At 43.6% G+C, this 26,731-nt stretch overlaps 1 protein-coding gene across 4 annotated transcripts in view; it reads right to left on the bottom strand.

The window, feature by feature from the left end:
• Egfr (epidermal growth factor receptor) overlaps window positions 1–26,731 on the bottom strand; it is a 182,079-nt gene that overhangs the window by 9,718 nt on the left and 145,630 nt on the right. For 3 of the 4 annotated variants that reach the window (XM_076776576.1, XM_076776492.1, XM_076776406.1), the window contains exon 2: window positions 24,881–25,212. The exons of the other annotated variant lie outside the window; for it this stretch is intronic. In XM_076776576.1, coding sequence (XP_076632691.1) covers window positions 24,881–25,013 — 133 coding nt within the window. In that variant the 5' untranslated portion in view covers window positions 25,014–25,212. The remainder of the gene's footprint in view (window positions 1–24,880; window positions 25,213–26,731) is intronic. 4 annotated transcript variants of the gene reach the window in all.

Below are 26,731 nucleotides of genomic sequence, written 5' to 3'. Positions count from 1 at the left end.
CACCTATCCCTCACCGGTCGTGTTTAAAGTCGACGGAAGAAGAAACGAAAGTATCCCCGGGCTACTTTCACCCGAAAAACGTAATTGGATCAATTACCATTCACGCTAACAACGACGCATCGGTCGGTATCGCCGCGATATCATTCATAACTTCGCTAATAACCGGAACATCGATCGACGAGGACGCCCTTCGCAAAAACGATCGCCGATGATCGACAGACGTCGAAACGCTGGCCCCCCTCCTCCCTATCTTCTCCGCCGAACTTCTTCATCGGTTTACGTCTTCGTCCCCGGGTCCCAGGGAACGTCCCGCGTCGCGGCGCATAGTAGCACGTACGCATTGTCTTTCGGAATTCGGTTTTGCTGCGTAACGCGGATCGCAAACGAACGCGGCGCTCGCGTTCCATCGGCGATCGGATCGACGAAAGGGCGGTCTTAATCTGACCCGGCGATCGGAATCATGCGAAAATAATTGCGCAACGACATCCTTCTTGCGCGAACCGAGGGAGCGCACCGCGCCAAAGAAGACGGGTCGCGGTGGTACCACGGTGCGTCATCGGGCCCCGCGCCTGGGACCGACGAAACCACGACGGAAAGAAGCGTCGGAACGGAGCAAACCGGGGCTCCGGTATTCCTACCGGCCAGATGCTCTGCCACCGCGACGCACCCCCTGGAGGAGACGAATGCAGAACGCGCGCACCGGCCACGGGCGCCACGAACCTCGAGAATGCGGATCGATCGTGGATCTGCATCGCTCCGGGATTCTCGTTCGGCCCAAAGGCAACTCCCATGGATCCCCTTCGCGTTTTCTGCCCCTTCGAGGCCCCGAAGATTAATGTCCTAATCGTCGTGGCGGATAAGAAAGAGCCGCGTTTCTTGTCCGTAGTCCGCCGCGACGTCACCAGGCATGTTTCGCACGCAAAAAGTTCATTAGGGTTATTAAATTTGTCGGCATTCGGCCGGTACATGGGTACTTGTTTAGAGAGTTACAAACTTCGGTAGCAGTCGAGTGGTATTCGAGGTTCATCGAGTTCTTTTGGGGATGAGCGTTGGAGAGGGTTGGTATAAACTGGCTGGGGGGTAAATTGGAAAATTCAGGGAAAAGTGATTTACAGGGTTGAATATATTGGGGAAAATTTTAATAAAAATTCTAGAGGCCAAAATACTTTATACAAAATATTTATTTATATAATATAAACTTTCCTAACCCAATCTGACTGTCATACTGACTGGAAAATTTTTCGGCGAAATTAAAAAATTTAAAATCATCCTAAAAAAATTATTTTTGGTTGCAGGGGTCAATTACAATTATTTTTGGTCAATACACATATCCCCGAAATCCTATGCACTTTCGAGAAAAAAATTGTTAACCGAGAATATACCGAAAATAAATGGCCAGAAATGTTACTCCGAAATTTCATGCGTTTTTTTAAAAAATCATAACTTTTGGACGGATTGAAGGATTTCAATGTTTCAAAATGCAAACAATGTGTATTAATGAGGCTCTAGAGCCCCATAATGTACGACTGCGAATACGATTAACTGTATACGCATTTATGTAATAGAAGAAATTTTGTCCGCAAGCTGATGTAAATATGTATCTTTAAAACTGTCGATTAATCAGGAAATCCGTAGAAAAATGTATCGATTCACAAAAGCTCAATGAAATCGAAGTCCTCGACGTTCTCAGCAAGAACAAGACTGTTCGAATTGTTTCCTCCGCAAGCACGGGAAGAATTTCATTTAGAACAATTTACAAACGCGTCGAGCCTCTCGCGACCGCGGGGTATAGACTCGAGTCGATTAGCCGCGTATTTCTTCGAAAATTCCAGCGCGTTCACATACCAACGGTCTAATTAGCAACGTTTGCGCGTATATAACGCTCGCGACCCGCCAAGCTCGACGCGATCCTCGTTGTTGCGCGTTGCGAGAGACGCGGCTACGTGTAAAACTAGTCGAAGGGCGACTTCCGCTAACTGGAGGCGCCGTCGGTTTCCTTTTCAGGCAACGCCACGGTCTGAACTCTCGTACATCTCTCCGCTCGTCCGTCTGTTTGTTCGTTCGCTATTTTACAACAGAATCGTTCCTCCTCCCGTTCCTTCCCTTTTATATTCCGCTGGACGTACGCGCCCCGTTCCACTTTGCTCCGTGACGAGCAAAACGGCGATACGATGGAAATTCTACGGGAGGGAGAGTATAAGGAGCGCTCGTTCCGAACCCTCCGGGGACGTGTCGATCCCGTTCCTCTTCTTCTCTCTCGTTTCTTCGGAACTTTTCACCGTGCACGGCTCTCTGGCGCTTTGTGCACGAGGATGAAAACTCCGGCACGATTTCTGCGAACGATGAACCGCGATCGAGGCGAACTTTCGATTCCCTTTTTAACCGCGTTTCTCTTTTTTCATCCGACTCCAGGGATACGGTTGATAACCGAACGGAAGAACAGACTCGACCGCATTTTTGTTATTTGATCGTTTCCTTTCCAAGTACAGAAGATTACCTATGCTTTGAGAATGTTCGACTTTTAAATATCCCGTGGGTCACGGGGGAGTAAATTCATATGTTCTCGAATAACACCGCAAAGATATATACGAGGTTCGCAGCACCGTAAATAATCGTTATTCGAAACTGGTAATTCCCGCTACAATAGCTTCAAAATTGCCAAACGGTAAAAGTGTCGAAGATTCTGACAGTTAACGACGAGCATATACGCAACGTTTCGGGATAGCTGAGTTACGAGACAGGCGATGCAACCGCGTCGCGGCGGCGGACCGTAGAGAGTCAGAGGGAGAGTTACGACGACGCCGCGATAAAACGAAAGAGAATTCGCATGATAACCGAACGGGGCGTTTTGGACAGGAGAGAAAAGTGGCGGTTGATGCCAAAAGTGTCGGTGGAGGTCGGCGTGGCAACACATTCATGATACTCGAAGTTGCGGCTGCTACGAAATTCATCGGGCAATTTTCTAGCTCCGGGGGTGGGGGCTGCTACAGAAACGTGGCAATTATCGTCGACAACGGGGTTACGAAAATTACTGGGCGAACCCCACGGACGGGATTAAAATTCTTCTGAATTTACGGAGCCTGCACGCTTTTGAAAGACAATGGCTACATCGATTACGGGGTTTGGCGCGAATTTGGCTATTCGAAAATTACCTGATGGATTCTAAGAAAGTTTCTTCGGGACGTTGAGTTTCTCGCGAACGTGTTGCGCGTCTGTAAAGCCAAAGATTTAGGGTAACGAGTCTCTGGTATAGTTCATGGTTTAAACTGACGTTCACGCATCGTATAATACGAGATTGAATGCGTTATAAGTTAGTATTTCTAAAGCAAGAGGTAGAACCTCGGTTATTGCAGCGTCGATTGTTACATAAATGTCTTGATGCATGTTGTTGACAATGGGAGAGATTGGTCGCTAAGCATTAAGGTTGAAGACGCTAAACATGCGTCATAAGTAGTAGAGTTATTTCTCATTAGAATAGTTGTTTCGTTTATTGCAAAAGGAATTCGATTTTTTACAATAATGGCTCTACCGTACTCGCTTCGAGGGCGAATAAATCGCACGTTCTCGTTCTTCCTTTCGTTTTGTACAACGTCAAGCTGACACGTGTACTTGCAAGTAATGTTTCTGTTTATTGCTAACATAAAGAAAATAATGACTCTACTTGTTTCTCTAGCCTTAAAAGGAAACGCTTCCAGATATATGCTCGTGCGCGTCAATATTTGGTCGCTCATTCCCGAGACACATTGTAAAAACTCAATTCTTAATTTCGATTCCTGGCAAACATTTACTTGGTAATAATCTTACGTAATACTGACGTTACTGCAATTTGAGGCGATCCCAGAGATAATTTTCTTAACGTTCTTCGTTTAATTTATGTATATGTATTCCATGTCGTTCTCCACAAATTAGTTGATCGCGTCACATATTTGTGTGAAAACATGTAACGTTTACGCGTAACTGGTAATTCAGTTAATATGCATCGCGTTTTATCGAACGCGATGTGGCCTTGTTTTTCGCATAGTGATTAATTATGATTTGTTCGGCGCAGAAAGACGGGAGATCGCTTTAAAAAATTTTAATGAGAACAAGTATGTATAATTCGAAAATAATGTTCTTCAACACACACAAGGTATTTTATATATGGTAATACGCTTGAAATAGACGATCTTAATATTTGCAATTTCAAATAATAGGAAGTATTCCATTTTTACTGAAATAATCGATGTTTCATGACAGAATTCGATAAAACATTTTGAGAAATATACATAATTACATATTTACGTTTACAATAAATGTAATGGATTAATATCAATTTGAATTTGTCTTTATTTCAAAGAAAATAATTCAACTCTGAAGATCATATCGATCGCGAAATTAAGTTATCTCGAAAGCAAACGGACAATAGACAGTGTTTTAACGCTGCATCGAGAGCAGACTATCCAGGAAACAATTACTTTCTAATGGCACACCCAGTATACTGAAATGAATTGGTAAATTGAACAATTTGGCTTGAAAGTGTTGCGTGCATGGTTATAAAAAGCATTGTAGCGGTTGGCAACACTGTACTTGAAATACTGGATAATTATGCAAATCGTTGCTAGAGGCGCCCATTAGCCTCCCGACCAGAAGTATCTACAGTGTGACCGGTTTAAATATGCTCACTCAATTATATCTATCGCCATTGGAGATACGGAAACTTGTTTGCAAAAAGGTTACACGATTTTCAAGGTGAAACACGATAGCAGGATTGAATTTTTGCAAACCATTTTTGATTTTCATTATCTTAATCTCTACGAACCTGCTGCAAATTGCAGCGTACGTCGACTTTATATGTTTTGTACACTCACTTTAAACATACATTTATTTCTCTCGCTCCAAAAATAGTTTTAGCCTTTCCTCAAGATTCACTGCACTTTCAGAAAAAATATTTTCAGAACTTCGATACATTTTTCAATTTAACCATCGCCATTGGATTTCTCAGAAAATTTCACGCGAAACGTTAACAATCAGAGACGTCAAGCCCCGATGGGACCACAGAGTTTACGCGTAGTTCGCGAGAATCGAACACATCGAAGTCTTTAAAAGGAAGTTGCGAAAAATTAGGTATACAACGTTGCTCGTAATTATGCGTTTAACCCCAGAAGACTCATCGGAGGCAGAAATCACGCAAACGCGAGTCGCGTCGTCCCGTGGCCATGCATAATGTATCGTCGCGCGCGGAAACCGTCGACGACGGGGCAATCCGCGAACGTTGGAAGAAGCCATCGCCACGCGGACTTGCCAATGAGCGGAGAAACCGCCGACAAAAAGCACCGCGGAGGGCGAGGGAGACGCGACGAAGAGACGGACGCGAAACCGAAATCCCGCGGCGAGACTTCTTTTGTGGGCGCAAGAGTTGTGCGTTCGCCGTGGGTCTCCGGCGACCACCTTCTAGGAGGCGAGCGTCGATTTTTATGCGGCACTTTAGGACGCCATTAAAGGGCCAAAGTAATACGAAATAACCGCGGCGCCGCCGTCGCCGTTTATTTCGCCTCGTAAACATCGATACTCGTCGTGGAGCGTCATCTCTTTCTCTCCGTTGGCCCCCGCCACGATCGGGGGATCTCTTGTTGGGCCCACGGCCAAATCTTCTGACGGAATAAAGACCGGGTATCGTAAACGCGCGAAATAACCATCGGGTCCCGACGTACCTTCCGAGGCGGACGGCCCCAGGAAAAAAGTCGGTGGTGAGAAGAGACGCCAGAAAGGAGAACGAACGGGTGTGTAAGGCCAGGGGGAGGAAGGGAGGGACCAGCCAGGACTGGAAGCTCGAAGGGGAAACAATAATTTAGGAACACCGGTCCAGGCGAGAGGCCGAACGCCGAGGAACAATGGGCTCATTCCACCTCGAAGGTGAAGCTCGTCGTACCGCACCGAACACCGAGACACTGATTCTCTAATAAAAGTCACGATGTAAACACGAGTTTGCCATCCTCCTTCCCGGGGTAAAACGTTACGAGCCCTGGCTGACTCCTGACACCGCTGCCGGACCACGTTAGAGGGTATACGCTTTGTTGCGGCTTTATTCGACTCTCTGTTGCGCGAATTAATGCACCCGACTTTGGTGGTGGTTTCTTTGTTCGACGAACGAACGAGCTTTTTTCACGGAATTATAGTTTTTTGCGAGGAAATCGCTGGAGACTTATTCCGTAGATCTTCAAAATTTCTCAATGACACTGATACGACGTTTATGCATTTATAGGAAATTTTAATTCTGAAAAAACTACAAAATATACTTTATATACAAAAATATGAGAAATATTTAAAGATACGAATTATTGATTATCAAATTCAACATAAATTGCTAATAATATTTGCGAATTCTATAACATTAAATATGGAATCTGAAACCTGCCAAAATGACGACTTTCGTAAATTTAGTGTCAACGAGCAACCTGGGCATAAACCTGATCGTGAGTTCAGAAAAAGTAATTTGATTATATTTGCTACGATACGTATCGTGGTAAATGTAATCAAATACGGTTTTGCTTAACCCTGAAGAGATTGTAACTTTTTGAAAATAATTGCAGTGTTGCTAAAGTAGACTTTGCATAGAAATTAAATAAAAAATTTCCCTTATGCATGATTCCTTTAGGCTAAAAGATTAGACAAAGAATCTTGGTTATCTCGTTAATAAAAATGAGATAGCCTAAATAAAAAGCAAATCATCGACGTGAGTTTCTTATTCCAGCAAAACATTCCGTCCGTTTCGCTGCGAGTATTCTTCGATCCCGTTTATAAAAATCCAGCGGTTTCGATTCGCGGGACGCGAAGAAAAAGGAGCGAACGCGAACGATCATTTTGCCCGGAGACACATTTATGTACTTCCAGCTCCATTATCGAGCCATGTTCCTGAATATTGCTTTCCGTACAAACACGGAACGCTTGTCGGAAATATTATAACGCCTCGAGATCGAACGATTTCCGAAGCTAACCGCATTTTCTACCACGCGTCTTCCACCGGATAATAACTTTCAATTCGTTCGGAAAGCAAACACGCCGATTGTTCGTTTCGCGATAAGGGAAATCGAGCGATCCCGTAGGAACCGGTTCTCGATATCCCGCGGTCTTCCTCGATCAGCTACGTCACTGCGCGCATAATTTATTTATTTATTCATTTCACTTATAAACGGGATAGACCTCGTAGCATAACAATGTTACAGGGTGCAAAGAAACGTTGTGTCACGACTTTCGTAGACTTTCATTGATACGGACATCGAGGGTACAATTCTTTTAAATCGTATCTCGAGCAACAAGTAACAGTTCCGTTAAATATTAATTCCAAGAATTTTTAGAAAAAGCTTCCATAGGAATAAGATGATAGTAGTTTATTAATCCTTAAGAGGGCGAATATCCGGGGTGTCGATTAACCGATTCACTGTAATAATAATAAAAAAGATTAGGTCTGCCGTTCCGTGCTCGATTGGCACTTAGTTTCTTTACGACGATGGCGACTCCTTGATTCGTTTTTCCGATTTCGCGGTCCTTCGCGCACGAACCTCCATTATCACCGTCTGCCCTTTCTCTCTTGTTTCGAGGGTGCGGATCGATCGGGGCCGAAATTAACGCGGAAAATTATTGCGAACGCTTACGACGAGCCGCTTCGTCATTTCGATCGGAGCAAACGTTCTCTCCGACCTTCCACGCCGAAGCTCGATCGAGGAGCAGAAAAGAAGGCCGAAGAGAATCGCTCGGCCAGATAGAGTACAACCTCGAGGATGTATAAGCGATGCGTATACGTTATAACCGTAGCATAACCATCCCAGGGCGTAACATTAATAGCTTTATGGTTTATTGCTTTCGAGTCTGCGGTTAAGCTTCTCTCCGCTCCCTGCGGGGCAGATACGCGGCGACGTACAGCGAAGACTACGATGCGGCACCGTCTATCGTCCTCGAGATCGTGCTCCTTTATTTTCGATTTCGTTACGTCGTTCGGCGTCCCCCTCGAAGATCGTAACCGCGATTCGGTTTCGAGGGACTTCGCGGTTCCCTTCCACGGGGGATTTTTTTTGCCAATCGCGTTTCAACGTCCGCGCGATAAGAAATTGATTTTAACAGGAGTCGCCAGTCTCCGCGGTATCTTCGAGATAGGGTTCCGATTCGTTTGAATTTTTTATTCGAAAAATATTCTTGACTTTCCAATCGTATATGGAAACAGCAAGTTGTGAAATACCAAACTGTGAAATATTAGCCTAACGATAATTGAATGTCGACGATGGATGCCCTAATATTTACCGATAGTTGATAAACCAATTAAAATTCCACTCCGTTCGAAGCTTGATTGCATCGATGTTAACTGTAATCGTTTAATGAAAAAGTCGCCGCGATCTTTACAGCGTCACGGTTTCATGAGTTCGAATCTCGTTTGTAGTAATTCTAGCGGCTATCTCGAGATAACAGTTTCCACTTCGGTCTTGCATTGTTTCGTTATGACTCCGATACGCGCCAGTCGAATGCATCTGGTATTTTAATTGCGAATCGTCCGTTGTTCCCTTTTACGTCTTCGTCTTCGATTTCCTTTTTACATTGTCTCGAAAAGTTTGATTCCATTAGATTCCCGACGTGATCGATGTATTCGATACTCGTAACCAAATCGATCGTGTGTCATAATTAGTTGCGAACGAACGTGCTTGGTTATTCAGTTTTTCTAAGAAAATTACTAAACAGGGAAAGAACACGTCGCCACGGTAGGTGTCTCAACCCGGTAATATCATCGATTCGACGCGTTGTCGTTACGTTAATTACATGTTTTACAAGGTACGAAGCCTTTTAATCGACGCACTTTGGAAATTTCTGTTTCGTAAATTCATTGTGAGCGTACATAATAGATACGAATCGGGGAGAATGTAAAATCCAGAGGAAATTATCCGTAATGACACGGTTCGAACGGCGAAAGGAAATACTTAATGCATATTACTTGATCTATAATCGTTTACGTAAATAATTTTTGTATGTTGTGTTGTGTAAGAAGTTTACGACTCTTTCGTGCGTATCTTATACCGCAAACTTAAACGCCCATTGAGGTTTACAAATACAGAGTAAAAACCAGAATTTTATTAACTCGCCGTATGAATCGATTGTTAATATATTTTTTACAGCCCCACGAAATATCGTTTCTTGCTAAACGGGTTGCCGAACGAGTTGTGGTTTTGTTGCACAGAATGTGTTTTATCGTATCGATCTTTTTCTTGCCTCGTACAGTCGCTACACAGGAAAATTAAAGCTTTACTTAATGACAATTTAACATCGTACTAGTATAAAAAATATTTCTTCATTTTACTACGAGACTAAAATATTGTAATACGAGAGGACAAAGCGCGCGAATTTCAAACGAGGAAGGCGATTCGAGGTCACTATTGTCCTTCGATCGTTTCAACCTATATTCGTCATCCGTCCGCGTTAATAGCAGTTAATACGCCCAGGGCAGAGGCGAGGAAGTAATGACGAATCGAAATGAAGTACGGAGGGCAGCGTGGACAAGGAACGAATGATCGTACGCGGAATGCGCTTTGTTCGAGCTTCTCTCTCGCGTCGACGCTTCCAGCGTTCCTCCTGTCTCGTTCCTTCGTTCCTCTTCCATTTCACCGGTGGTGGGTTCTCGGTCCTTCTCGTCCTTTATCTCACCTCGGCAACCTCAGCAGCCGCCAGGCTGAACCACACGCCTGCTGAGGGCACGCGAACCCGCGTCTGCCCTCCGAGAGGGTATTAACTCCCAGCCACCGCTCGCAGACATCGTTTCAACCGCGTCTGTCTTTCGCCCCTTGCGAATCGACGGCTCGCTTTTACCTGGCTGCAGCTGGAGCATCGTCGGGATCTCCAAGGCTCCCGTCAGGATGCTATTTTAACCCTTCGAGAGCTAGATATCGTACCTTCTTTGAAATTATTGTTAGCTGCCCGCTGAGAGACACGTTAACTATTTCTAGAATCCAGTCGATTTTGCTTACTTTCGAAGTAACCGTTATTTATATAGTAGATATACATACTGAGCGAAGAAACTTATTAAACATAGGTTGAAAGCTCGTATCTAAGATATAAACATCTTTCCACAGAGTCAGTTAACAATTAAGTCGATATTTTCACTAGTTTATAGTTTTACAATAGGAATTCAAGAGATAAAAATGTCGTAATGCTTCGTTAGATTTCCAAGCGGCGCTGGTAGAAATACATAGAGTCATCGAAGATACGATTTTTCGATTCAAGAACGAGCTCAATCTACATACGACGATGAGCAAGGATGGTCTGAGCAAGCTGATCGCTCTTCACTCGCATTTGCATGCCATTCAAAGACAAAGAACAGATAAGGCGAACTGGTCCGCGGTCAACATGGTGAAACAGTGACCCGTGTTAACAATAGAAGTAGATGCATATCTAACTTGGTTTCACGGTCGAAGGTCGTGCGCAAACATCCCACCTGGAACGTCGCGGTCAAGATCATTACATTTAACCTTCTACGAATCTTGCGCGAAACGAGTTATTCCTCTACCAGAACTCTACGATAAATGAGTTTTTTATAACTTAATTCGGTTTACATTCGAGTCGAGATAAACGTATTATCAAGCACAGAGATGAGAACGAGTTTCCAGGACCTCGCGATTTCAAGCGACGTCTGAAATTCAAGGTTCACGCGCTTTGTAACACATACGATGCGAGAATGTTAATTTATGATACCGGATACCATAGTTTCTCACGAGCTGTAATAGCGGAAAGAGAAGAATTAGGATATCACAACTTACGGCGTTATGCAGATGGTTTGCGTTGTGGGAACGCGGATCACTCGCACGATTTTTAGAACCAAATTTATATCCCCGATATTTTGTTTGCCAGAAAATTGTCGGTGACTTTGTACAAGTGCAACTAAAAACAGTAATTAATGGACAAACGAAGTATTCAACAAAAAATGTTTTCTTACATCATCGTACATGGAGTCAGACAAATAAAATAGATCACCTAAACGACTCATGTACTTTCCTCGACAGACCCGAATGCTTCAAATACTTTGAAACGAGTCTCGCCAGGTTTTAAAAGCGACACGATTCGACGCCATTAAATTTTCGCAGGTGGGGGCGTAGAGGAGATTAACGTTACCGTAGTTTCTCTAACAATTTCTGCCCGATCCGTCCAAGAACCATGCATCCCAACGGCGATCTTCCGTTAAAGTCGCATAACAAGAGTCGAAGTTCACGGCGTTCGCATAAAATAAATCGTTCTATCCGTCTTTGCTAATGCTAGAGAGACGATTTTTCAACAACGAAACGCGATTAGGCTCCCGCGATAATAAATCAACGACGAGTGAAAGTGACTTTCACTGCTATAAGGATTCTGGAATCCTGAATTATCGATATGCACCGTGCAATAAATCATTTCGTTGGCCGCCTTGCGGGTTAAATCGCGGATTCACGATCCCCGACGTACGCGTATAACTTGCACCTCGGATAACAATCTCTTTCTTCCCTTTCGAGTGGTTTCGCCAGCTGGGGACGCGAGGGGAGATTTTATAATATACGAGCGAGCCGTGAGCGCCGCGGCGAAGTCATACCTATGGAATCGCTGAACCGCAGATAAACACGCAGATAGGAAAAACTCGACACGTTTGTTCGGTCCCGTGCCTTTTGAAAAATCGCGATCTGTGCCCATAGATTTTCGTCCGGGGATATTTTAATTGCCACGACGAGCGTTCCGTTCGCGCGGCCCTCCGTGCTTACTTGTCAGCGAGATCGTATCTGTCGTAATTGTTAATTTCGAATGAGCATTAGGGATACGGTCACTCGGCGGGACGCTCGCTATTAAATCTGGTCGCGTCGACTCTCGCGTTATTATTTTATCGAACCAATTACGTCAAATGTTACGGAAATATTATAACCTAGCTGTTTAAGTCGTTTATGTGTATTCAAAACTGTTTAATGCTTCGTGAATGCTTTTGCTATTTGCTTTCAAAAATTTCTGTATTATTTATTAGTAAGGAATACATCATATTTTTTAGAAATCCTGGAAATAAAATCTTGTCCAATCTATCTCTTTAATCCTTGTTTAGTAGGCTCAAGATGACTTCCACATTTGCTTCTTCTATTATTTACTCTACACAATCTAGTAAACTCGAAATATTAATTTTGTCGATCAACGTTTCCTAGAACTCATTTTCCACACCCTCGATAAATAAATTCTTCGGACAGCGTGCGTCGCTTGTTTCTCTGAAACTCGTCGAATCTTGAAAGCGGTCCCGTTAGCGGCTACGTATCTTCGTCCGCGAGAAACCGTGCCATCCGGTTCGCTCGACTTCCCCGCGAGGCGAACGTTTGACATTTAACACGCGGCGGATCGAGCAGGCGCCTACAAAGAGAATCGCCCCGGTGGATCCCAGATCGCGAGGCCCCGCGATCGATCTATCCCGCGTGAATCGCGGATCGGGCGTCGACCACCCCTGAAGAAACGTACATCTTCTTCGGGACTCCTCTCTTTTCTCGATCCTGGTCCGCTGAACGGAGGAAGCCGGGAAGGGAGACGACGATCGCGTCAGGATCCCCGACGTGCATTAATGTGGAAGCGATCGAGGCGCCATGGATCGCGACTCACGCAACACATGCTAATTTCCCGGCTCCGTGGGAATCCGGCCGAGATCCCGACGATCTTCCGCGTTTCGATCGGGATCCAAGGTTATCGAGGCGTTGATGCTTTTCCGCTCTCAATCCACGCTGGGATCAAGTAATTCTGTATGTTGTATTTGAGACGAGTGTTTGGAAAACAGTGTCTCCTTGCAGACAGCGTTTGATATTGCGTGTAGTCATAACATTATTCGCGTTGCTTGGTGTCTAAATATTTACGCGATAAAATTTCTAGTTATTGCACTCTAAAGTCGACTTTTGCAATCAAAATCACGTGTGAGATTCGACTTGGAGCTATTGTATTATAGTTTATCGTGAACCGACAGCCCACGCGTGTCTGTCTACTTGTTTTATATGGCGTAATAACACGATAGATTTAATTTACTCGAAGCCATAAGGAGCGTTGCAATTTGAGAAATGCTCGAGGTTTCAGGCTTCCGAATTTTGTCGAATTGTTTCAGAGAAAGCTGCCAATTAAGTTATCCAAAACTATCAAACGTTTCAAGAATTCTTCATCAAATATATAAAATGACCACATTTGAAGATATAGAGATATTTTCTTTTACGTTTATGCAACGTCTTCGACGTTGATAAATTTTGCGCACGCTAAGGACGCAATTCCACAGCAGTGTTTTAGTTAACTCATTACGTCTCTGTCTTCCACGTACGATTTAAATACAATTTTCTCTAAACAGAAATCATTTCCCTATGCTAAACTCCCACGTTCGAAGCGTTCGATCCTTCAACCAACGCGACGGTAATTGCAACATTTCAAACACGGTGATTTTTCCGGATGCGTTGATGCAAATCAACAGCGACGAACACGTGTTGCAATAGCATGAACGTATATAAATACAGCAATTGCAATTTCAAAATAAATAATATTCGATCATATTTGAGTAGAGAGCCGTTCATCAAAGAAAGATCCTAAAGTTCGACGAACGATGAATGCAAATCGATCGAGTGGACATTGAATAGACTTCGTTTTTGCAAGAATACATTTTAAATTAATAGCTTCCGAGGACGCGCGAAGAAATTTCAATAGCCCTTCGATCAACTAGGATCGTCGAAAGAAAACGACGTATTGACGTTATTGATAAATTGAATACGGTACCGTACGATAACGATTTAACGTAATCCCAAAGAGCAGCTACCGCGGCCAGATTCTTTTTGTCGGTTCGTCTCGTTACTCTTGCGTCATCTGCTGTAAATACGCTCGTCGCTAGTGCGTGATCGTAAAAACGACCGTGACTGTGCACCTGCCATATCGAAGACGCCGGAGATCGGCTGCCTTTTATCGACGCGCTTTATCTCGACACGGTTCGACAGTCGATTTAAGTTGGAGCATGCCACGGATCGTGCGCCACGAACCGACGCCGAAAGCCGGGATCGATCGAGGGATCTAGCGTTGCTCGCGTTCTACGGGTCTCGATCGCGAGGATCGATCTGTTCGAGGGCCTCTCACGGAACGGTCGAGGCTCGTTAGAGGCATTCGAAGCGGTGGAGTAAAAGAGGATTCGATAAACCGTCGCAAACAGATCCACCAGCTGTTCCGCGGATTAGCTTTTGAGATGGCAAAGGCCGCGCTCTACGGTGCCCCATTGTTCGATCCGTAGAACGCGACGCCCCACGAACAGTTTCTTCCCGCTGTTTCGGATTTATGATCATTTCGATCACCTCCGGGTAAACCGCTTCTTCCTCTGGAAACGAAAACGCGAGATCGCGATCCGGGACCTGCAAGCTTCTTCTTCCCTGCTCTCGTTAACTTCAGTTTCTTTTTATTTCGTGATTCGGTGTTATTTATTACCGATACTGTACCGCGTATTACGGTCGAACTTCGATTAAACAGACGTAATGCGGATCGAATCGAATTAGATACGCCGAGGCCCATTGGATAATCAATGTAGATTTATCTCTTTATAGGCTACAGTATATTGTGGTTGTACTATATAATTTTTAGTTAGAGGCAAATAAATTGCATTTGAGATTGTACTGTGATGCAATATCATTCTAGGTAATAAAAATGTAATTAATTACATTTTTTAACAACGAATCTTAAAACTCATGCTTTCGAGATTTTACAAACATCTCAAAATTTATTCAATATACAGGGTGTTCGGCCACCCCTGGGAAAAATTTTAATTGGGGATTCTAGTGGCCAAAATAAGACGAAAATCAAGAATACCAATTTGTTGATGAAGGCTTCGTTACACAGTTATTAACGTTTAAAGTTCCGCTCGTTCTGAATTTTTTTCTTGAAAATGCGTAAGATTTCGAGGGTATGTCTGTTGACCAAAAATGATTGTGATTGACTCCCGCAACCGAAAATAATTTTTCCAAGACGATTCGAAAGTCTTTTTTTTCACCCAAAACTTTCAGCACTTACTCGAATGTTTTTCTCGAAAGTGGGTAGGATTTCGGAAGTATGTGTATTCACCAAAAATGATTGTAATTGACCCCCGCAAGCGAAAATAATTTTTCCAGAATGATTTGAAATTTTTGAATTTAATTGTTAATAACTTTTTAACGAAGCCTCCATCAACAAATTGGTATTCTTGATTTTCGTCTTACTTTGGCCTCTAGAATCCTTTATTAAAATTTTTCCCAGGGGTGGCCGAACACCCTGTATGTATTTTTTAATTCCTCGCTTCCTTGAAAGCCCGTTTGTGTTAGTTTTTATTTCATTTAACGACGTTACTCAACAAATAAACTTATGTTTGAGTTCGATGAAGTCACACGACGCCTGGTGGTCCCGATTCGGTAGCAAAAAGAGAAATAGTACAGCGCGTACATGTTCCTTCACGCTTGCTGACGTTTTTCTTTGTTCACTTACGTAAGAATAATTTATCGCATTTTTCACCCCGCATCTCGCGGACGAGAACGCAGCAGGCCACCGTCCTGTACAAGAACACTCGCGTAAGAAACAACGTACCGCGTCGTGTGAATTCTTGAAAGCTAGGTCTGAATGCAAACCTGGAATTCCGTTTCCGCCATCGAGGACATCTGTCGACCTTGTTGGGGCTTGCTAGCGACCGCATCCCGGCCTCTGCTAGTCCCGGAATGCAAGCGGCGGATTTCAGCGACAGAGACGATTACGGAGCAATTAAAGTCCCCGAGACGCGCGAGTGTATCGGCGGCAAGAACACCGAGATTGATACAAACGGCGTTTATCCGCTGGCAAGAAATTCGATTTCCCACGTGTGACTCGCGGATCTCCTGCTTTCCCGAGACTGTTTCGCGTTTCCTCCCCGGAACGAGCGATGGAAACAAAAACCCGGCCTAGCGAAATTTCTTAGGCACCCTTTTGGGAAAAGGAACGTTAAACGCTGCTCCGCGGCAGCCATTTATAACCGTAGCTTCGACTCCGTCGAAGGCAGAATATTTATGAAGTAGACTCGTACTTGTAAATTTGCACCGCGCTGTAATTTTATTCGATGTTAATTTACGTGCAAAACATACGATATTAAAACTTTACACACGTGCAGTTTCGAAGTTACTACAGTTTTATTCATTATTGAACGACTGTTAGAAGCGGTAAACCTTCCCCTTTAAAATGGCTTTTGGTTTTTGTCGATCCGACTTTCCGTTTTGGAGATATCGTAATTTATGTAAAAGGTAATTTTAAAAATTCTACTCTCCGTCTTAGAATAGTCTCGTAAAACATATTAAAAATAGTAAAACTTTAGCCCCGAGCAATTCCGAAACTACTAGTGTTTTATCCATTATTGAGGCATCGTTGGAAGCGGCAAGGCTTCCTCTTTAAAATGGTTTTTGGTTTTTGTCGATCCGACTTCCCGTTTTCGAGATATCGTAATTTATGTAAAAGGTAATTTTTTACATTCCGCTCTCCGCCTTAGAAAAGGCTATTAACGCGTATTAAAAATCATAAAACTTCAGACGCGTGCAGCTCCGAAACTATTAGTGTTTTATTAATTATTGAGCCATTGTTAGAAGCGGCAAGGCCTCCCTTTTAAAATGGCTTTTGGTTTTTGTCGATCCGACTTTCCGTTTTCGAGATATCGTAATTTACGTAAAAGATAATTTTTTAAATTCCGCTGTCTCTCGCTTTGCGTGTTAGAGAAGGCTATTAACGCGCTTTAAAAATACGAAAACTTTAATTACGTGCAGTTTCGAAATTATTAGCATTTTCTCTATTATTAAGCCATTGTTAGCGGCGGCAAAGCTTCCTCTTTAAAATGGTTTTTGGTTTTTGTCGATCGGATATTCCGTTTTCGAGATATCGTAATTTATGTAAAAGGGTATTTTTCTTAATTTGACTATCTCTGTCTCCGTCTGACGCGTCGCGCCGTACCTCCTTGTCGCGCGTGAGTCGAGACAGTCACGTGACCAGGAAGTCGTAGTATTTCCAAGAATTTACTACGCACTGTTTACTATTGATGCGCGCGCGAGTTCATTGGCGTAAACAAACGTTTCGCGCCCTTATATCTCCGAAACTAGCCACCGCATCGACTTGAAACTAAAATCGCTATATCTCCGGAACTAATTGAGCTATCGACTCTCACAAACGCTCATTTTAAAGGGCATTTCATGCTCTATCCGATGAGCATAACTACTATTACTATTTATGCTGTCTTCTATGTTTATTTTGCAATTAACTTTGACACTACATACTCAAAGAAGTTTCAGCAATTCCTATTGATCATACGACTAGTGTGGGATGTAACTTTCGTTTAAAATTTCTTACATTGTACTTTGCGACTTTTCTTACGTATATTGTTGGAGACCACTTGATCGAGACGTTGTTAATCGTTGTAAAAACATTGTAAATCGTGATGCTTGAAATTATTCTGTAGTACTCCGTAGACTGCAGATCTTTTTGTAAATTCATATTTTTATTAATAGAATTAATGAAATGGGAACTTTTAGAGGATTGTCTCAACCCTTAAATATAGCAATTTGTATCTTACTTTAAGTATTCCTTATACTTTTGCATATTAGGTATATTTTGTAGATTTTTTAGGACTAAAATTTCCTATAAATGTAAAAACATTCTAGGTAACTGGGGGCATCAAGACAACTAGACAACCATAAAAAAAGTAATCCATACTATCGAACTTGGCTAGATTATTTTTACTTTATATTTCGATTAACCCAACCCTCGCTGATTTCAATACTTTCGAAGATTTCAGCAGAAATAGTAAAGGATCTATCACGACCATAACCAACGCATTACCGGTTTCTAGGAATTATTATTTTTCCGTATTAAATCCAGCTTTGAACTTATTGCCCACGTATTAGGAAACGCCGTGCATGTTTGTTCGAGTATTCAACTGTCTGCCGGTATTTCGTTACACGTAGTATGTACGTTACAGAAAACCATACAGTCCCTCTGGAAATCTAGACGTGTTTACAAGGCACTCTTTTCTCTCGCGTTGCGGGGATGTTGCCCGGAGACTCGGTTTCTCGCTCGCGCGTATCCATTTCCCCTTCGCTTGCTCAATCTCTTTATGGCTCTTCTCGATTTGCGATCGATGAAAAATCCACCCACTCTCGCCTCTCACCCTCGCCGCCGTCCACCCACATTTCGTTCCTAGACCTGCCGGTGCCCGACCGTGGAACGACTGCTGTTCACCATCCATCAAGCCAGTCGAGGCAATGGCGAAAGAGCCCAGAGGTCCCGTCTTGACTTTCCGAAAGCCCCACCTTTTGACCCCGAACGATGCGCGGTGAAAGATCTATTCTTCGCCCATACTTTCATAGAAGATCGCCGGGGAACGCGCACGAATATTCCGGGACGCGAACGATCGATCGTTTTGTGCCGGTGAATCGTCCGATTTATCTTCTTCGGGTCCGTTCAATAGATTCGTTGCTATCTGTACCGAAGGATGATTGTTCCATTGTTGAGCTGGACGATTCTAAACGGCGATGAATACTACGGGGCTTCCGAACTGTTAAAATACGGTCGCCTAGATTCGGTGTTTCGACCAGCTTCGATACTTTGTCAAACTATTCAGCTTGGAACATTGACTCGACGCGTATTCCTCAAATTATTTTTATATTATTCTTATTCGCGAAAGTAACTCTGATCTCAGTTTATTCAGATCTCTGATATTTTAAATAGCAATTTTCTACTGTGTTAACGACCAGAAAAACGAAGATCGATCATTCTGTCTAGAAAATAGAAAACGTAGTGTTATTTATATAAATGAAGTTCTCTAGTACTTTATATTATCTTTCCATGACCATTAGTAGAAAATAATTGATGTTTAAAACAAAATATTTTCTGAACTCAATGAGTTCTCAATTGGATTATGGCTTTATTATCCGATCCTCGTATTACAAGATACAAAAGGCTATAATTGAGAGAGCGCTGCACAGATTTCTTCGGTTTGTTTTCAAGCACACCAATACATTTACGTCTGTTTATTACCATTATTATGATCGTACACAGTCGCAACTCGGGTTATTGCCTCTCGAGCGATGTCGTACTAGGACTGACATGCTCTTTGTGCACGGACTAATCAATCAGACGATTAACTGTCCTGATATTCTGCACGAAATGAACTCTGTCCTGATCTTCTTCATAAAAAAGACTCTTCCTCTACCGTTATTTAAACATTCGATCGTAACTTCCATACGTTGCTTATAACTTTTTCACTTTGTATTCCTTTTGTGGTTTCTTGTATATTTACTTTCGAATAGGAGTAACGATTTAAAAGATAGATATTTTCTTGAAGAACAAGTAAAACATTAGAGAGGAGAAATAATATATTTACAGAATATTATTAACTCTATGCATTACAGTACCATAACTAAAGCAGATATAGTCTGAAATTTATAGCATAACAGTTTTCAATCCCCGATCAAACAGTTCCAAGAAGCTTTATTAATCGACGGTTTATCGAGCATGTAAGGAACGCTTGCTTCTCCGAAGGATTTAGCCTGATAATTTTCGAGGCCGCGCAAAAAGTTGCTTGCGTAATCGGTAACAGCAATTTCCGCCGTTAAAGCGGGTACAATACCCCCCACATGAGTCAATTTCTTCATCGATCAGGAAGGTAAAAGGAATGAACGAGACGATTTCATCCATTATTAGTACGCACCTGTGGAAGCACCTGTTACCGTCGGAATCAGGGATATCGACCAAGTATGCCGTTTACCCCCCCAGGGCAAATTGAGAAAGAGTATCGGGTGAAAATAATTAATAAAGACTCGCCTCATCCGTTGTACGTGGCGAGCAATTGCTTCGTGGAATTCAGGTTTAATTGAATCGACTTTACAAACCATTCGCGCAACGGGCACGCGTGCCCGTTCCAACCTGGGGGATTCAATTAACTAATTCTGTCAACACGATGTATCGCCGCGCGGTTAACGGTCGACGAGGACGGCGAGCAACGACGGCGATATTAGCTAAATAATAGAGAAACAACGCCTCGGAGCTGGACGTTTATTACCGTGGTCGGAAATACCTCGGTCCTGTAATCGATGCGATTAAACTTTGAATGGCATTTATGCGATAGCCGACTGAAATGCTGGCCGGTGGTTGAAGTTTAACGGCGATTACCGCCAGCGTTTGTTATTTCCGTCGAACGGTCAGCCACGGTGTAGCAGTTATGGCGAACCGACTCGACCGGTTGCTCATCAGCGACACAAAACTTCGACGGAAGATAAAAGCGAGACGAGGCTTTTCGTTCGTCGATATTTCTTGGCAGGCTCCTAGTTACGACCGTCCTTAGCGTTCCAGACCTTTTTTGGATATAATTTAAAGGGGTAGATGTCAAAATTTTTCCTGTCTGAATCATCTACAGGTTGAATTTATTAAGATTTACAGTAACGATTCTTGAAACGAGTGATACGTGAGATGAACATTTCTGTCCCTTTCAATTAGGGGGGATGTTCGTCTTAAGAATCGTTGCTGCATATTACGTAGGGGACGACGTATCGAGCGACAAATTTGCAGATGCGTTAAGAATAAAAAAACAGAGACACCTGCAGGGTGAAACTCATAATAGAATCGCTTTAAATAATTCATGAATTATTTGCTGTATGAAGAATCGTTTCAAATAAAATTTCTACGGTTTCCTGGAACGTACGGTATCGTAATCTATTCTTTATTACATTGTTTTTTTATCGAGATACGACTTGGACTAAGAGCAAATGAAGTAAGACGATTTATTGAACAAATCAATTTAATATTGCTCCTGATTCCAACGAGTCAAGAAATTCTGTATTGAAATGTTATCGATTAAGAATCGTTCGTGGTACCGTGAAATGCAAGTTGACAATACCGCACGGAATCTTTCTGGTATCGATGCGAACGTCCAGGAGGCTCGGAGCTCGTGCAAAATTAATTTGACAGATTTCGACGTGCGCGTCTCGGGAATCGCGCGCACGTTTTCGAAACTTCGTAACGAGCATTCGCCGATAACCGGGAAGACAAACAGCGGACCGTCCTCCGGGGATCCTGTCCGGGGACGCTTAAAAAGCAATGGGAAAAAATAAAAAGGACGCTTTCTACTGTCCGAACCTGTCCCGATCTCTTCGGATCCCTACATCGGGCGCAATCCCACGAGTACATAAATATCTGCCTAGCATATTGAACGGTCATATTTCATGGCGGGCAAAAAAAGCGAACGTCCCTCGGAAATTCAACGTCTCAATCCGTCTCTGGGATCTCGTCAATATTCCGAGCGGTCAATTAAGGCATGCCTCCCAGATGTCCCTCCTTGATCCTGCACATACACGTCGATAGAGTTGTCCAAGGTAGTGACATTGCACACGAAGTTATCTTTTGCGTCGCGTTTATGCCTCTTTCATATTCTCTTATTTTTCGTTCCCGTGTTCCTCGCTATTCTTCCGACGTGGCCGAAAGATACGGCCGAAAACACGGGAACGCGGGGCCCAAACGGGAGCCACCCAAGAAGAAATCGCGATTGCAACTGATAACCGATAAACGAAGAACTGGTTTAGGTGTAGGATAAAGGGGACTTTCGTAGCTAAGTTGCGAGATCGAGCGAAATGCCACGGGTCAGGAGTGAAATTAGCGTGACTCGCGCGGTGGGGTCGGGCGCGAGAGAAAGGCTGCAGTTTATTATAGTGCAACTTGAAATTATGGACTGTTGCTTCAATAAAGAGCGAAGTTTTACTTCGTCCTGGCACGAGAATGATACGAGATAAAACGAGATTTTCGTGCGGTCGAAACGTATGGTGTTAATCAATCGTTTTACGATTGGCGCTCGAGATTTCCATCGATAATCGTTGATTAAGAATGTTCTTTCGTTATTAATACAATTCATTCTTATATTTATTCATTTAAGTATCGATTTTTAGTGTATTTAAATGACTGTTTCTTCCGCGATCTGATCGCGAGTTCCCAATTTCCCTCCGAGACTGTCGCTCGAATCCGGACAATTTATCGCGCGTTACAAAATTTTAATAGCTAATTTACGTAAAGATCCGCTTGGTAGAAGGAGCTATAAAATCGAAGGTATAAAAGATGTAAATTCGAATACGGAGATTAACGTTAAGTCGCGGTTAGCTTTTGATAGCCCGAACGATTATCCGCGCGATAATAAACATCGAGAGGTAGCGTCGCTGTTAGCGGACATGTGTTTTTCGTCTGGAGACGATACGCGAGGCTCGACGGGTAATCCGGAAGATCGACGACGTACCAAGCACCTACTTAAGGGGAAAGTTGAGGCCAGTTCGATAGAATTAATGCGACAAGATCAAAGACGCACACCGCCTCCGTAAAAACCGAAGCACGAATTTCGTTTAATGTAAAAGCGAACGTAACTGAAAGCGCCGCGGAATCGATCGCTGGACAAAAAGGCCACTTCCGACGACCGTGACTGGTTTTTATCAGACGTAGAAACGATGTCTTCGTTAACTCCAAAATTGCAGAGACTGAAAACAGGATAGAAAGAAGTCCGCTAAAACCTTCTATCCATGATATTAGTCTAAGGCTCGTTTCTTATTTTCATGCTGCGTGAATACGTTGGTGAAAGTGTTCGATGACTCGAAGTGGAAAGACAAGTTTGACGATCTATGGCACGGGGTCATTCAAGGTCACGTTGGTGATGTTGGGAATGTTGAGGGAAAAATGAATATTATTACCTATTAAAACCGCATAAATATCCTTTGGTAGATGATAGGTTGAGTCGTCTAAGTTTGGACTTCGGATAGAACATAAATGGTTTAAAGACGGTCGTTGTTGACATTTGATGGCCAAGTTTTTTTCAAATGGAATCATGTATTTTTTAATCGATTCAACTTATCATTCTCTGTAAGAAAGTATGCAGCTATATGTGTAAACAAACTGACATTCTGGTCAATTTTTATTATAATAAAGAGTTTCTAAACATAAATGAAGAAAATGTTTCGATATTATAGTGAATATTTCTATCAGATATGTTTCCCATAGAAATTCCGTTCAGTTGAACAGAAAGGCTAATATTAAAAAAGCTCAAAATGTGTGTTTCGGTTAATTTGCAACGTTTCTAATTCGGAATCTACCAAACAGTGAAACGCCAGCGATGAAGACGTTTCTTCCCGGTAATTTGTTGCGTTAGCGTACCCATCGTTTCGATACGCGTCCAAACCATATTTCCCCGTTTTCACCGAAGACAGATGCTGTATCTGCGGTGTTAATTGACGCTTCATTCCGAAACGCGATACGCGTTAAAAGCTCGGAACGATAAAGTGCAACGATTAACTGACCACGAAGTTTAATCCTCGTAAGAAAAATCCTCTGCCTTCGTTGAGTATCGTTTGGCAATAACGTCGGGCGTATCTTCTCGCTCGGTCGACCGAACGAAAAAAAGATCGAAGGAAATCGAGACTGCAGCGCGACACGGCGTAAGTTACCGTCGCTTAATGGCCACGGAGGTATCAACCTCCTCTTATCATGTTAATGGAAACCTTTATGGAGACCACTTTAGGTGATATCTCTTTGAATTGCGGCGCTTCGAAGGATCCTGGGTGGTTATCTGTGTGACGAGGTGTGTCCTTAAGCTCCAAGATGAGCCCCGAGACTTTCTAACTCGAGCATTCGATACGTTCGATGGAAATCGCTGTTTATTCCTTGCGTTACGTCAATACACTCTTAACTAATTAAGACGTACCGTAGAACGTTTCTCGACCGTCGACTGGCGTCCAATTGTTCAAACTCGCGTGTATATCTCTTAATGAATTTTTATTGCGATAGAGTTGGTTAGCTTTACGAAAATATAGACAATTATTCCTCTTCGTAATTCCACTATTATACGTATAGAACAATAAAAGTTTTTCAATATTCTTTTATTAATGAGAAACGCGGTAAACGTTCCAACCCAATGGTTCGGTTACTCCCATAAACCATTTTTTCTTTCCGGTTACACAATAGCCCGAACGCAAGTTGTTTTTACCGTACAAATCGAGCGCGATGAAACGCCATAAAGTTTGAAACACGTACAGTGTCGAAGCGGAGTCGTATATCACGCGGGGAATCCCGCGTGTGGTCCAGAAAACCGAGTTACCGCCCAACAGCCATCGAGAGAGCCCAGTAAAAGTAAACGGGGAAAGGTCTCGATAGTCGGTAAAAGTTTCATGTGGGTCAAGCACGAACCACCGCGATCGTACGGGATCCTGTTGTTACGCGCACGTTCCAAAAAGCAATGGCACGATGGCGTAAAACGTTTCCTAACGAAGGTACGATGGAACGGAGCGAAAGATTTAAAGAGTTTCCTCCTCATCGTGTGGGAAGAACGGTACTTTCCAGGTACTTCGAGAATAACGAACCCTTCGGCTAGGCGAACAGCCACCCACGCGGCCGTAAACACGGCGCAACGCTTTACTTTCTACTTTTCTAGACAGGCGTCGATGATCTACGCGCGGTCCACCGTAGTCGGACGAGATCTAAGATTCCGTTCGAAGGATATCAGTACCGGTAGACGCATCTCCGTCGCTTCTTATCGATCAAACGACGAACTCCCAGGCTAATATTCGATCGGTGCGGTAATCAAAACGTCCGAGGAGAAATATCGAGTACTTCTGAAAGGTATGAAACTGTCTCGTATCGAGATACCAGAACGTTATGCGGGAAATACCGCGAGGATTTCTCGAGTACTGTTAACTCCTTTCAGAAACACTTTATATACAGCACGTTCCAAAACTGATAACTTTGTTACAATTTCGAAGTAAAAGATATTAATCTACGGATAAATAATGAGAATCGTTCGTTTTCTCGTGTGTCACCATCGGAGAACGATCGAAAGATTCTCGCTGCTCGCGAGAGAACTCACTTTTCCCTTTGACAAACTCGGAGCTAAAATCCGCTGACACATCGTAGCTGCCGGCGACGATCAGTAGAAGAAGTATCACGCCGAAGAGGTTGCAGGTCGACAGCGTTCGTGGCCCGTGTCGGTGTTCGAACATGATGAGCTCTCATGCCCTCTACGAACCCATGGACCTTGCCCAGGTGATCTCGAGAATGATTCCCACTTCTTCGTGCCCCCTTCGACTGTCACGAGCAAGGAGAAGACCCGGAGAACCTCGAAGTCGCGTTTCCGCTGCTGCCATCGCTGTCGCTTCACCGTGTCCCTTGCATGGTTCGTCTCACGAGAATGTTTCGCATCTGAAAACCAAACGATACGTCGTTAAAAACGTAACAACGATACACGTTGCACGAAATACGTCGAATATTCGGAATATATTATAAAATAATTGCATTTGTATCGAATACTTTTCACGTAGAAATACTACGATTTTGTGGATAAATCGTAAATTTATCTGAGATCTGACAAGCTCGAAAGCGAAGTAAAGAAACAGTCGAATTTCCGAGGGTTGATTTCAACCCCTTATAGCGAATTTCAGAAGTAGTTTTCTAAATTTGTGAATAATTGTGTTAATCGAATAAACGAAACAATAGTTTCAACGTGGGAACTTGCTTTGAGTTTTAGTATTCGTGTCGTTCTGACTTCCTGAAATTACAGAACTTTGATGTCAGATCCAGAAGCCGTGAATACTAACGTGGGAACTTATCACGAAGGTACAGTCAACAAAGATGGGAGAAGTTATTTACACATAACAATTTCTGCTGGTGTTTTTCGACGATTTCGCGATCAGAATGAGCGACACTCGACGGTCGCACGGACGGAGGGCTGTTTTCCCAGGGCTTTGCGCGGCGAGGATCGATTCCCATACACGGTCGGTGCTCCTCGATTTGGAAATAGAGCGGCCGATCGCGAAAAAACGTCTATTCGCCTTTTACGCTGGCAATTGTTTTGTCGTCGCCTCGGCCAAGGGCTCACCTACATTCCCGCCGAGGGGTCTCGCGGATTGTTCGGATCCAAAGAAGAAGACGAAGAACGAGAAGAAGAAGGGACGAAGCACGAAAGATAAAGGACGAGCCAAACCAAAGGAGAGAAAAGAGAGGAAGACAATGCCAGCGAACAGCAGGTGTCTGGCTCTTCCCAGTCCCCTTGGTCTTCTCTCTTCCTCCGTCTTCTCTTCCCTGCGCCACGTCCTCATCCCGGAGGCTTCTCTACGGCCGCCTCACGGCTCCTTCTTTGTTCTTTCGCACTCCCCGCGGAGTGGCGAACACGGGTTGCCTTATTCGGCCGCGACGGTCAACGATCAACTTAAACAAATGACGTCGACTAGGGTTTCGTCGAGGCCTCCCTTCCAAGTAGCAGCCTGATTACGTCCGCCTCGTCGGGGTCATCCCTTACAGGCCTCGGTCTATTAATTACAATCGTATCGTGCCGGCGTTCCGGGCACCTCAATGACCAGACCACTGCGATCGTGTCGATCGTGATTGTCGAGCATTCCTCGCGCTTCGTCTCCGCTTATTTCCTCTGGTCTTTGTTTCTCGCACGAGGGGCCTCTCTCACCCTGTCTCTCCGCGTTCCTCCCCCGTCGCGGCCGCGATAGTCGAGGTACCATGCTGTCTGCCGGTGAGAAAGACGTGTAGGATGCCCCCGAGAAGAGCACTTTGAACACGACGTTAAATGAACCGGAATATTTAATATTCATCAGGACGAAGAAATTACGGTACAGGATCAGGTGGCAAGTAGCTGCCTGAGATCTAGATACGCCGTATCAAATGTACGAGCAAGAACCTTTCGGTGTGCTATATTTTTAGCATATTTTAT

Source organism: Colletes latitarsis, chromosome 1, assembly GCF_051014445.1.
Source record: "Colletes latitarsis isolate SP2378_abdomen chromosome 1, iyColLati1, whole genome shotgun sequence".
NCBI classification, from domain to species: domain Eukaryota; kingdom Metazoa; phylum Arthropoda; class Insecta; order Hymenoptera; family Colletidae; genus Colletes; species Colletes latitarsis.
The sequence above is the reverse complement of the archived record's forward strand: the minus strand, read 5'-3'. Positions and strand labels throughout refer to the sequence as shown.